Source organism: Saxophila tyrrhenica (assembly GCF_035928015.1).
Source record: "Saxophila tyrrhenica strain CCFEE 5935 chromosome Unknown scaffold_9, whole genome shotgun sequence".
Classification (NCBI taxonomy): Eukaryota; Fungi; Ascomycota; class Dothideomycetes; order Mycosphaerellales; family Extremaceae; genus Saxophila; species Saxophila tyrrhenica.
Window position 1 is genome coordinate 820,457 of NW_027041741.1, and position 12,532 is coordinate 832,988.

The window sequence follows — 12,532 nt, forward strand, 5'->3', positions numbered from 1 at the left end:
TCCTTAAATATGCACAATGCAAACCCCTCCCGCAACATCAAAAGACAAGAAGCAAAGAGCTCATAACAACAGCTCATGGGATATCATCATCATTCACATCACACCCCTGAAACGCCCTCCAAAACGCCCCCTCCCTTCCAAATACATGGCCCCCTACCGACTAATCGTAGGTTTATTCCCCCGATTCACCCTCGGCGCCGGGCCCTCGACATCCGGATACGGCAACCCCTGCCTCCCCAAACTCCCCCTGCCCATATTCGTAAAAGTCCTCGGGCCATAGCCCGGCGGGCTCTGCGGGGTCATCGCACTCGTCGCGCTCAGAGGAGTCCCTGCGTCCGGGTAGGGGAGAGCTTGGTTCTGGATGGGAGTTTTAGGCGGTAAAGGGGGTGGGGAGGGGCGGTCGTAGCTGCCGCGGGGGGATGTCTGGGAGTGGTTTTGAGGAGGGGAGGTGGGTTGCGGTTGTTGCGGGTGGTGGTAGTCGTTGCTGACGACGGCGTACTTCATATCCGCGATGCTCGGGGAATGGTTGTACTGCTGCGCGCCGGGGCGGAAACCCTGGGTTTGGTAGTACATGTCGTCGCCCGGCAGCTCCACAGCAAAAGAGTTCGCGGCGGGCTGCTGCTGCGCGAGGGGGAGCGGCTGGTCGGCGTTGTTCTGCCAGCTGTAGCGGGGCATGCTGTGGGCGGCGTCGCTGCCGCGGGTGTCGGAGCGGTCGTGGCGTTGTTTGGCAAAGTGGATTTTTGCCATTTTGGCGGCGGAGCCTTGGGTGATGGCGTCGACGTCGCGGCGGGCGAGGTAGGTGCGGGTGTTGGTGTCGATTTCGGAGAGGCGGGCCCATTCGTTCATGCCGAACTCGCCAACGCCGACTTCGACGTTCATGCGGTAGTAGTTTTCTGGGCTGACGCCGCGGCTGGCGAGGCGGTCGTTGACCATGTCTTGGTGGGTGTTCTCGCAGTCTTCCAGCTTTGCGATCAGCCTTCTCCGTGCATCGGCGAAGTCTCCAACGCTACCGCCGAGGAAGCCCTCCCACCATTCGTGTGAGCGGTTGTTGGTGCCTGCTGGTCGCTTGCCGGTTCCGATACTCACGAACACTCCGACATCTCTGCCAGGCCACTCGTTCTGCACGGCCTCATCAAGAACCAGAGGTGCGGGATTGTACTTCCCTGCGCCCTCGTCTAGATACCATGACTGGCCCACCTGAATAGGCTTGAAGGCCATAGCCGTAGCTGAAGTCGCTCGGCCAGCTTGCCATATCGTGCACTTGACATCCGGCGCCGGCTCTTTTCGCGAATCATACGATCGTAGGAGAGTTGTGACATTCGTGCCCTTGTATACCGCAGTTACCGCCGTCTTGGTTCGGTTGTCCCGCTGGTCATACAGCAGCGCATTCGCATTGCCAAACGTCAGGCTTCCAAACGATATGGGCCTTCCAGTCGGGCTGACGCTGCCTGAACTATATCTACTGCTCTGGCTCAGCGATCTGTGTGGCCCTCCAGCACTAGCAGGACTCGAGCCCGGAATATCCGATGTCATGGGCGTCGCATTCGCCAGAGTATCATTCCCTTCTCTCTCCGAAACAGTATGCGCCCTCACACACTCCTTAATCGCATCCTCCAGCTTGCTCGCCTTGAACAACGTGCTCTTATACGGTATCCCCGCAAACGTCTTGTCCGTCTCAAACACCCTCCTCGTCATGCTCACATACAGCTTCTTGCAAGTATCCAGATCCAGTCGTAACCGCCCGAGCATCAGCGCAATCAACCCGCCCGTGCCTGTCCCCGCGATCAAGTCGAAATGGTCGCAGGGCCGCGGGATCTCGTTGCCCTTTGGTGCCTCGCCGTGCATCTCCACGTACGTCTTGTGCATGAGCCGTTCGAGGATGATGAGCATGGAGTAGCCGCGGATGCCGCCGCCATCGAGCGACAGGATGCGCAGCGGCGGGCCTTTGGTGGTGTCTTTTCTTCGGAGTCGGCTTGCGTCGTCCATGGTGTCTGTCTTGCGCGGGTGGGTGTGGCGGCGCGCAAGGCCGCGATTCGTGGTGTTGGTCAGTCGCGATGTGTCGCTGGTGAATGTGGGCTATTCGAGGGGTCCGTGGTCGTCGTGGAGGGTCGTCGGTGGTGTCTGGTTACTCAGTCCTCTTGCGCCGAGGGTTCGTACTTGTGAGGCTGCTCGGCGGGCGCTTGGCAAGGCAAACTCGGGAAGCGGTACGATGTCACAGTGAGTCTTACAGCAGTCGCCGGGAGTGTGTCAGAAGCTGCGCGTGACATGGCTCGGTATAAGTGCTTCGGCGCAAACAATGGACAAGGCTTAATCGATTATGCTATATCTCGCATCTACGTCTTCCCGCCGTCTGCATGAAACATGCTCGTCCCGTCGCTCTGACTGGATCGTCGTCTTGATTAGCTGCAGCCAGTCGACGTGGGACAGGAAGAGCGGACGGCGAGGGGCGGAGGAGGGGGCTGCGCCACGCTGCAAGAGCTGTTCCTGGCAGCAGACGTCGCCAATGCAAGATCCGAGTAGCCCGTCGAGTCCTGCAGAGCTGAAGATGACGAGCAACGTCCAGGATGTCAGGTGTTCGGGCACGACGCTGTCCGGTTCGTGCCACACCCATCCGCCACAATCGAACCGACGGCAGACTTGGTCGAGATAGTCGTGGTAGCATGGCACAACTCAATGTGCTGGGAGTTGCACGACATCGGAATGTTTGGGGGCTTCACGAGTATACAACATCTACATGTACCTTTGACCGGTGACCTGCCAGTCTACTTCGGACCCTGGCTCTCGCCGACGAACAACCCATCACTACCCCATACTCTCTTCCCTCTTCCCAAGCAAGCTCATGAGGTAAGAAGCTCTCGAGAAGGTAGGCCTCGGGCTAGGGTGGCCCCGCAGAGAGGTCCCAAGGGCGGGTGGAGGTAGGTAGGTAGGTACAGTAAGTGCTCATCTCTTACATGTCCCTCTTCTCCTTCGTCGTCTCCATTAAGCTATTGGATATCCCGCCGTCCCATCTCAACCTCCTAGTCATTCGAGACAGCTGGTAAAAGAAGATCTACTTCAATTTGAAGCAACCGCCAACATGGAGATCGAGAAGCTCTACGTCTACCCCATCAAGTCCATGCGCGGCGTCGAAGTCCCCTCCGCCACCCTCACCAAATACGGCTTCCCCTACGACCGCCGCTTCATGGTCCTCGCCAAACAAGAAGACAATGGCGCCCCGACCCTCAAAAACATCACTATCGCTCCCAACAACGAGCTCGTCCGCTTCTGGCAATCCATCGACTCCTCCACCTCTACCCTCACCGTGACCTTCAAACCCACCGATGGCGGCGAAGCCAAGTCTATCGATATCCCCTTGGAACCCGACACCGCCGACCTCAAAGTCATAGACGTAATGATGCACAAATCCCCCACCCAAGCGTACCAAATGCCCGATAAATTCAACACCTTCCTCTCCTCCTGCCTAGGCTACGAAGTCATCCTCGCCTACATCGGCGACTACAAGCGCGAAGTCCGCATGTCGAATCTCGGCAGCAAACCGAACGACACCTCCACCGGATCAAGTTGGCTCACCACCCTCACCACCGCCGCCTCAAAGGCCACAAGCATGGTAACAGGCACCGCCGAACCCTCCACCATCGCCTTCGCCGACGTCGCCCCCTACCTAATCGTCTCCTCCAAATCCATGGACTCCGTCCTCGCGCGCCTTCCGGCAGACCAACAAAACTACTCCATCCTGAAATTCCGCCCCAACATCATCGTCTCGGGCGCCAGCGCAGTCTGGGAAGAAGACTTCTGGGCCCAACTAACCGTCGGAGACAGCAGCAGCAGCAAAGCGAAATTAGAATGCGAGCACAACTGCTCTCGCTGCCGGAGTATCAACATTGATTATGACACCGGTGAGCAGGGGAAGGGGGAGCAGGGGAGCATGTTGAAGAAATTGGCGAGTGATCGCCGCGTTGACCCTGGAGCGAAGTGGAGTCCGATTTTTGGACGGTATAGTTTTATGAGCCCGGGGGCCGAGGGGGAGGTGGTGAGGGTGGGGGATGAGGTTGTGGTTTCGAGAAGGAACGAGGAGAGGACTGCTTTCGGTGAGTTGGAGATTAGTGGATGGACGGTGTGGTGGTGGTGTGCTAACGTGAGGTGTAGATTGGAAGGGCCTTTCGACTCTGCCGGGTGGTGGGAGGGAATAGATGCTAGTGTTGAGATGTTTGCGTCTACCTGCGTCTTGCATGGTCTCGCTCATCGAATCTATCCCCATGATCACGTCTATCATACGGATCATGCGGTGGCCTCCGATCTCTCTCCTCATGAATATTGCCATGCCCATGTCTATAGCCCTCCCCCCTTTCCGTCTTCCACACCACCCTCACCCCCTCCAAACACCTCAACCCATCCTCCACCTGCCCGACCAACGCCCCCATCTTCCCCCTCTCCTCCCTCACCAACCGCACCAACTCTCGCACCCCACCCACCGTAACCCCGAGCTTCCTCAACGCCGTCTCCACCTCCCCGCGCGTAAGAGCCGACTCCGTAACCTCCAGCACCTCCCAAGGCGGGCCTCCAGCCCCCTGCAAATCCTCCCACGCGCGCAGCACCGCACGCGCGAGATTGCGGAAACACCACGCCCCCTCTTCCGGACGACGGTGCAGGATCGGGGTGTCTTCGGGCGGCAGGCCGTCCCAGGAGATTTTGAGTTTCCAGAGGCGCGTGATGACGTGGGGTGGTGCCCAGCGGCGGATGGTCTCCATCTCGCGGTCGAAGTCGCGCTCGATGCCCGTGCAGGCGTCCCAGAAGCGGTCCAAGGTGGCGTGGAGGGTGGAGGCGGCTTTGCGGAAGGTGAGGCCGGAGCGGCCGTGGTGGGGGTGGTGTCGAGAGTTGCGGCGGCCGTGGCGATGGCGACCATCGTGGATGTCGGTGGAGGTGGAGGTGAAGGAGTCGTAGTCGCTTATCTCTTCGAAGCGGTCGGAAGGGATGCTCATGCCTGGAGTGTCGTGGTGGTCGTGCCATGAATGCCGGTGTGGTGGCGGCATGCAGACGTCGCCGTAGACGTTGAGGAACGGACCGGTGTGCCGGCGTTCGAGACCGCGCTGATGTTGGTGTTGCAAGGCTCGGTCGTGATCCTTGCGGTTGCGAAACCCGCCAGGTGAGAAAGGGAAGGCCATGGCCCAGACCTAGAAGTGAGACGACCGAGAAGGCGTGGTGCAAGGTCTGACAGACGAGCTGGTGGCGATTGTTGTGACCAGAGAAGTATCTCGTCTGGAGCTGGCGAAGACCGAAGCCTTTGCGCATGGATTGCTCAGCTAAAGGCATTGTCCACCGCGTGATTGCGAGAAGCTGCAGCCTGCCGTGCAGCGTAGCACAACAACCGACCAGAGATTGGTATCACCAAGCCGCAGGCAAACCTCTCCATTGTCCCAGCAGCTTCAGGTCGTACATCGCGAAAGACCCATTGTTCAAAGGTCAGCTGGTGTGACTGAAGTCCATAGCAGCGAGCTCCAATTGTCCCTGTCTTGGTATGCTGCAGTCGCCCTTGCAATACGATTGATACCGCGGCGGCATTTCATCCGTCCTGACATTCGCGCTCACGTTGCTCGCTCGCGCACGCTCGTACTCTGCACCTGGTCAGTTCGCTTCGTCTCTAGGTAGCATTTTCGACTAGATCGCACCCTCGCTCGACCGGTCAATGGACGATTTTAGGTCTACCCTGTTTTGACCGGCGATCAGCTACATGCGCACAAGCAGATCTTTTCGGTCTTCCTACCATTCAGCTCTAACCCTCCCATTAGTCGTCGCCGCCGCGTCCGCATATCCGTAAGACCCAGATGATGCATCATTTCGCGGACTCGCAGTGCGAGAAGTAGCTTCACTGCCAGACCGTTTCATGTTGCTCGACGCATACTTGCGCTTGTTCTTGTTCGCATCAGGAGGGTGATTGCCCTTGACAGTCTCCTTGGCCTTCAGCAAGCTCGGTCCGGCTTCGACCCTTCGCATGTACTTGCTGCTGGACATCTGTGGGCCTGCGTGCCAGATGCCTTCTTGACGAGGGTTCTGTGATAGTAGTGTGAAGGCCGCTTGTCGGATGCCCGGGTTACGGCAGCGGGAGATGGCCATCCAGAGCGGGTCTGTGACCCATAGCGAGAAGGAGAGGTAGGGCGTACCCGAGCTGCCGCCGGTCAAGGTAGGCAGTGGTGGGCAAGAGAAGGAGGCCAGCACCTCTCGTGCGAGGTCGACGATGGCTCTGAATTCGGCTTCGTAAGCGTCGTAGGCGACTGGACCGGCAGATTGGTCGACGGAGGCAAGCATGGTGCCGACGAGATGGTTGGCTTTCAGAACCATCGCTCGCTTGATGTCGATGTTGGGCAGCTGCTCTCGACACCCTGCCAGGTAGGCTGTGAAAGCGGCCTCCCACTTCGCAAACCAAGGGACGTATCGCATGTACTTCTCGGCCATGTTGGTCGCAATTTGCTCCGGAGGTGCTGTTGGTACAAAGCCTTGCATGAATCGCATTACACTGTTCAGCGCAGTGTGTAATGTGTTGTGAGCGTGATCCAAGCTGAAGACGCATTCAATCTCTGGCAGTAAAGGAATCCGATCGGCAGCCTCGCCATCAGTTCGGCGCCCTTTGTCGAGTAAAGCGGTTGCTTGAACTTCTAGGCGCTCTACAATCGGTCGCATCTGGTCAAGATCATCCTCTTCAGCAGGTGACATGGTGATTGCGTGCGGCCGACTTGTCGCCTCGAGTAGTCGTCGCCCCTGTAGAGCGTGATTCACTGCACTGTCGCACCTCCCTTGCATCGCTTCGAAGCAGGTGAAGAGGACACAGGTGGTGAGCGCAAGTCTCGAGTTGGGTGTCTTCTGGCTTCGCCTGGAAAAGTCAAGGCCTGTGGACGTCCTTTGGCTGCTCGTCAGACAGGATATGGCCTTGTTACACTGATTGAGTGCAAACTCCACCGCGCGGGCCTTCCTGGTCTCGTCTGCGAAGGACCGCTGCATAATGCATTCATGAAGCGCTCCAATCGCGGTAATAGCGTGTAAGATCGCGGGCTCGTGGTATGATGTCTGAATAACCATTCGTTGCCAGAATGACGAGTCAAAGAACCCGGCCATCTGAGGAGCGCTGAAATTGACGAAGAAGTTCAGGCTGTGTCGTTCCCGCCAACTTCGACGCCATTTCATGTCTGGCTGGTAGACTGAAAGGCTCATCGAGTTAGGCGTCGCCACCACTCCGTCATGTGAGGTTCCTTCCTCTTGGTAGTTGAGGTTCCAGTCATCGGACATTGCTCGTTTACATTCTGGGTTCTTCGGGTCGCACGGTATGCTTTTGATTCTACAGCAAGTTAGACAGCGCTTCCGCGAGCTGTTGAGAACTCCAACCTACAAGCACGGTATGCACCCCGTCTGCATCTTCTTCTTCCCATTGGTGATTACTTGTGTGTGCGGGCTGTCGCTCGACGAGAACAGCGTCTTGAAGGAGCCAACGCTCTCGTACCCAAGAGACTCCGGCGTTTGTTGCACTCTCATAAGGTTGTTGTACTCGTCCTGCCATGTTGCCTCTTCTTGCATATCCTGAGAGAGGTCGCTCAAGCCCGTCCGCATGCGTTTCGTCGGTATGCCGGGGGAGGGTGTCCTCGAGATGTCGACCTCCCCATCCCAAAAGCTGTACCCTTGGGCATTGTATACCTCTTCTGCTGACGGTATCGCCATTTTCAAGATCTTGGGCTCCTTTTCAACCAGCTTCACTCCCACTCTTCGGTGATTCCACTTCTTACTGGAATGTGGATGCTACGACCATCTGGCTCCTCCTTAAGCTGTACTCGACGCTGAGTTGAACGATCTTCAAGATTGAGCACACTGAGCTCCGCGGATATTGAGTCGACTGCCCCTCTGATCACTCGAAACGACATCATAGTGTCAAGCGGCAGGACGTGCTTGCAGACCTACTTTACGTGACCTGTGTAACGGCGACACATGCACTCTCTGCGCTCGGGCCGCTCCAACAGTCTTGGCCAGCAAAGCGAGCAACATTGTGCGACTTCGAAAGCTCAGCTAAGCTACACGGAGAGTTTCAAGCAGTTGTCGCCGAAGGCGCTTCAGTCTGTGGCGACGACAGCTCTGCACATGAGACTCGATGGTAGCATGCAGGCACCGGCCTCTTGGAGGTCCACGTATGTCCGCTCATTATCAAGCCAAGAACGAGCTGAACAACAGACCGCTGTCTGGCGCTGACTAAATGATACATTCCCGGACCTTCCTCTTCGGTGAAGATTAAATAATCTTTAGCGAGAGCAGTAGCTTCCATGGTTGGCCAACAGGAAGCTGTCATTACTACGCGATCCAGGAGTGCAGACCACTATAACGTACGGTCGTGCGTAAGGCTGAGAAGGATTCGAAGATCTTCGGACAGCTCGTCAATCAGATCGTCCCAAAATGCGAAGAAGCAGCCTGTCGCTTTGCCAACTGCTCTGCAAGCTCGTTTGGAGGATGCTGCATTTAGATCGAGGTGGCGGTGGATGGATGGCATCGGGAGCATCGTGCAGCCGTGCCGTGCCTGCAGCGTTCCGGATCGATGCGGTGTAGTTACAAGAGCCATTCGTCGTGATGCTGTCGTAAGAGTCTTGCACAAATTGAGGCGTGAATAGCAACTATCCGAAGCAGTAGGATCTCTCGAGTCTGTAACCTCTACGAACCTTACAGTCTCGACCCATAAGTTAGCTGCGAAGTTGTTGTAGAAGTGATTGATCAGAAATGAGAAGTCGCGATGGCGTCGCGGCGTCGCCCTCAAAAGCCTGCCAAGCCATGTACAAGCGAAGCCATCCCCGACCACTGGCGCTCATTTGCAACGACACTTATTGATCAATCAGAAATGCTTCGGAATGGGTTAACGACGGTATCACATCTTCGGCCCCTCTACAGTCAATCGTCCCACCTGCGAATAGCGGATCGGCTCAGGGCATACAGCACTGAGCCAGCCACGAGCAATGATGTAGCCATCTTGGGTGGAGGCATCACAGGCCTCGCTTGCGCCTACTACATCACCAAAGAGCTTCCACAAGCCAATGTTACAATATACGAGGCCTCAGACCGGCTGGGCGGCTGGCTCTCATCCAAGCGTGTGCCGGTGAAGGATGGCAATGTGCTGTTTGAAGCCGGTCCTCGTACATTACGCCCTTCCTCCAATGGCGCACTTGCGGGTATACTGGTATAGTACAGCGCCTCGCGGTGATGGGCAGAGAGCCTCTTGTTGACGAGGCTGCAGATGCAAGAGCTGGACCTGGCAAAGGACGCAATATTCGCACAGCGCACATCTCCAGCTGCGCGGAACCGCTTCGTCTACTACCCCGACCACCTCGTGCGGATGCCTCACCCTTCGTCTGGGCTCTTCAGCAATTTGTACAACCTGTGGTCGGAGCCTATATTTGACGGCGTGCTATGGGGAGCTGCGTCGGAGATCTTCAAGCCTCAGCGGGACGAAAGTCTACAAGATGAGAGCGTGGGCGACTTCTTCGCACGGCGGATTGGCCCAAATGTCGTCAACCGCCTTTTGAGTGGTGTTCTCCACGGCATCTACGCCGGCGACGTGTGGAAGCTATCTGCGAAGAGTCTGTTCCCAACCCAATGGAGGGATGAAGCACAGTCAGGAAGCATTTTTGGCGGGTTCGCGAAAGCTCGAGCGGATGGCCCTGAAGTCACGAAGCAGGAAGGGGAATATGTGCGGGCTATAAAGAGTCACAAGTGGGACCCGCTACTGCGCGATACACTGAAGGATACGACGGCCTTTACGTTCAGAGATGGGCTCGGAATGCTAAGTGATGGACTTGTTCGACATCTCGTGGGTACTGGCAGGGTCAATTTCCAGACATCATCGCCGGTCCAAGCCGTGGCAATGTCTGAGACTGGATCCGGTGTCACAGTAAAGACAGAGTCTGGAGAAGCAGCTTTCGCAAACGCAATATCAACGCTGTCACCCAAGCATCTAAAGAACATCCGCCAGGCGAAAGCATCCGAACTTGTACCGGCAATCCCTGGAGTCACGGTGATGACCGTCAATCTGTACTTTCGCAGTCCAAATCTTGCGCCAGCCGGTTTTGGTTACCTCATACCACTCGCGACTCCCTTCGAGAACAATCCCGAGCGAGCCTTGGGAGTAGTCTTCGACACCGCCTACTCACCATCACCCGACGACGTCAACATGGAGAACTGGCACATCAGTAGTCCGGACCAGCTGAAGGAAGCCCGCGACCAAGGGCGGCTGATCAACGTCAATGACTTTGCATGGTACAACATGCCCGACAGGCCAAACACCCAGGATGATGTCAAGGCCCGCGGCACGAAGCTGACTGTGATGCTTGGTGGCCACTACTGGGATAGCTGGCCAGCGTTTCCGGACGAAAAGGAAGGGTTGGCGTTGGCGAAGTCATTACTTGAGCGCCATCTCGGTATCAAGGAGGAACCGGAGGCATGGCAGGTGAATCTGCAGTCAGACTGCATCCCTCAGTACACTGTCGGCCACGAGCAACGGCTGAAGACTGCTCACTCGAACATTTCGCGAGAGTACAAGGGCAGATTACGAGTGGCGGGCAACTGGATGTCGGGCGTGGGAGTCAACGACTGCTTGCGGTCAGCATGGGATGTCGTTCGGTCGATGAAGGAGGGAAGATATGGCACCGGTCTGGAGCACATTGGCACGAATGAGTATGTTCGGCTGAAGCCGATCAGGCCTGGACAGAGCACTGAGCAGGAGCAATGACAGGCATCGTGGGGGTTGCACATGCCGTGTCGTTGAGCCTTTGTAGTGTCATGTACTAAAAACAGTACAACCTTCAGACAAAGTTCCCATCAACAGCTGTTTGTAGTGTGTGAGAGTGCGTGTGTGCGTATCGGCGTACCAGCACGATATGGTATTGACGAACCACAAAAGCATGGCCAACCCCTACCCCGGATTGTTGAGAAACAGTCTCTACCGGACCGGGACAAAAGATTGGCCTTCTGTATAAGGATGATCTAAGTGGTTGGCGCCGACTCCCTCCAGGTTGGCAAAAGAAACATCAACACCACAGAGCAATAAAGTAGCGAAAAGGACAGTGAAAATAGCAAAAGACAACACCCAACCCATCAACCACCTTTGAAAGGCAGGACAAGCTAGTAGAAGAGGAACTCAACCTCAGAGAGAAGTGTGGTTGTCTCGTTCATTAGAGGCTCGAGTCACCCCTGGATTTGACTTACTACGCGGCAAGTACGCTCGAAATCCCTCGGATCGGTGGGGTCTTCTGCTCGGTGCGTCGAAGGCTCGGTGCAGGGAATCGAACTCGTTTACGGTTAAGTCGGAGGAGTCGAGGGTATACCATTGACCAGAAGCTTGATGGGTAATCAACGCCCGGCCTTAACCCAGGCGAAATTTGATTGAGATTCGCTTCTTTCGTCCACGGGGAAGGGGTACCATTGACCAGAAGCTCGGTGAGCAACGCCCTGCCTGACCCTTTTGACGGAATGACTGAAATTTGGAAAACAATATAACTGGTGCTGGATGCTGTCGATGGGGGATGAGGGAATGAAGTGAGGTTGAGGGAACGGTGGTTAGACATCGGCTGGTGAAGCGGTGCGGAGACGGCAAAAGGACACAGAGGCTGGAGGTCTTCGGATACTGCCTTGAATATTGCATTGGAGTGGATAGATATAGATACCGGCCATGAAGTGTGCGGACGCATACCATTGCTATCCACATGTCACGTCTCGCTCTCACCTTCTTTGGCGGCGGGCCTCAGCATACACCAGTGGCGCCCATTGGACCTACCACCGTATTCAAGACAATTAATCGGCATGTCCCGCTGGTACACGAAGCCAAACCGCTCATACAACGGCTTCCCGGTCACTCCTGTGGCAAGGTACACCGGCAGCCCCACGCGATCTGCCTTCTCCAAGCCATGCTTCAGTAACAGCGATCCAGCGCCTCGTCTATGGTGCCCTGGGCTCGTGGCAAGCAACTTCAATGTCATGTATGGCCGGCCCTGCATGACTTCCGCTTCAGAGTAGAAGGCCGCTCTGAACGCTGCGTAGTCCAGGTCTGCTTGGAATCCTTCGACAGATGGACTGTCATTGCGAGCCTCGTAAGCCTGTGCGAAATTTGCATCAACCTGTCCTTGAGTCTGCGGTGGGTCGTGCTCCTCCTCCCACCAGGATACGGCTACAATGGAGCCGGACGATGTGTCTTTGGCGCAGAAGCAGTGGGATGCCAGGTCGCCCTTGGTTGCCCGCAGGATACGAGCTCGAATGCGGGCTATGAGATCGGGCTTAAGACCATTGGGATAGATCATAGGGAAGTACATGTTGGCAGACAAAGGCTCGAACGCCGACCAGTAGATCCTGATGAACTCGTCAAGTTCTTCCTCCTGTAGAGGCTCGACGATGAGGCCCATCTCCACATGCGTCCCTCAGCTCAGCTGATAGCGATCGGTTCGGTTACTCACAACATTCACGATCTCCAAGAGTGGTGTTGGCAAGCAGGATAGCATGTGAAATATCACCTTGACTCAAG

The 12,532-nt window shown here is 56.5% G+C and overlaps 6 protein-coding genes across 6 annotated transcripts; 2 read left to right on the top strand and 4 right to left on the bottom strand.

The window, feature by feature from the left end:
• Positions 1-153: 153 nt before the first annotated feature.
• Positions 154-2,267, bottom strand: LTR77_006255 (uncharacterized protein; the record flags this gene model as incomplete). The annotated part of the gene is made up of 2 exons (XM_064803497.1): positions 154-2,076; positions 2,229-2,267. The coding sequence occupies 2 exons, from the start codon at positions 2,265-2,267 to the stop codon at positions 154-156; spliced, it is 1,962 nt and encodes a 653-aa protein (XP_064658412.1).
• An 809-nt stretch (positions 2,268-3,076) lies between these two features.
• Positions 3,077-4,190, top strand: LTR77_006256 (uncharacterized protein; the record flags this gene model as incomplete). Its single annotated transcript, XM_064803498.1, has 2 exons — positions 3,077-4,088; positions 4,147-4,190. 2 exons carry the CDS (start codon positions 3,077-3,079, stop codon positions 4,188-4,190), a joined length of 1,056 nt encoding a protein of 351 aa, XP_064658413.1.
• Positions 4,191-4,214: 24 nt separating this feature from the next.
• LTR77_006257 (uncharacterized protein) lies at positions 4,215-5,162 on the bottom strand (the record flags this gene model as incomplete). Its single annotated transcript, XM_064803499.1, has 2 exons — positions 4,215-4,248; positions 4,276-5,162. The coding sequence occupies 2 exons, from the start codon at positions 5,160-5,162 to the stop codon at positions 4,215-4,217; spliced, it is 921 nt and encodes a 306-aa protein (XP_064658414.1).
• A 595-nt stretch (positions 5,163-5,757) lies between these two features.
• Positions 5,758-7,704, bottom strand: LTR77_006258 (uncharacterized protein; the record flags this gene model as incomplete). The annotated part of the gene is made up of 2 exons (XM_064803500.1): positions 5,758-7,327; positions 7,379-7,704. The coding sequence occupies 2 exons, from the start codon at positions 7,702-7,704 to the stop codon at positions 5,758-5,760; spliced, it is 1,896 nt and encodes a 631-aa protein (XP_064658415.1).
• A 1,159-nt stretch (positions 7,705-8,863) lies between these two features.
• On the top strand, positions 8,864-10,747 carry HEM14 (oxygen-dependent protoporphyrinogen oxidase; the record flags this gene model as incomplete). Its single annotated transcript, XM_064803501.1, has 2 exons — positions 8,864-9,199; positions 9,257-10,747. 2 exons carry the CDS (start codon positions 8,864-8,866, stop codon positions 10,745-10,747), a joined length of 1,827 nt encoding a protein of 608 aa, XP_064658416.1.
• Positions 10,748-11,723: 976 nt separating this feature from the next.
• Positions 11,724-12,413, bottom strand: LTR77_006260 (uncharacterized protein; the record flags this gene model as incomplete). The annotated part of the gene is made up of 1 exon (XM_064803502.1): positions 11,724-12,413. One exon carries the CDS (start codon positions 12,411-12,413, stop codon positions 11,724-11,726), a length of 690 nt encoding a protein of 229 aa, XP_064658417.1.
• Positions 12,414-12,532: the final 119 nt, after the last annotated feature.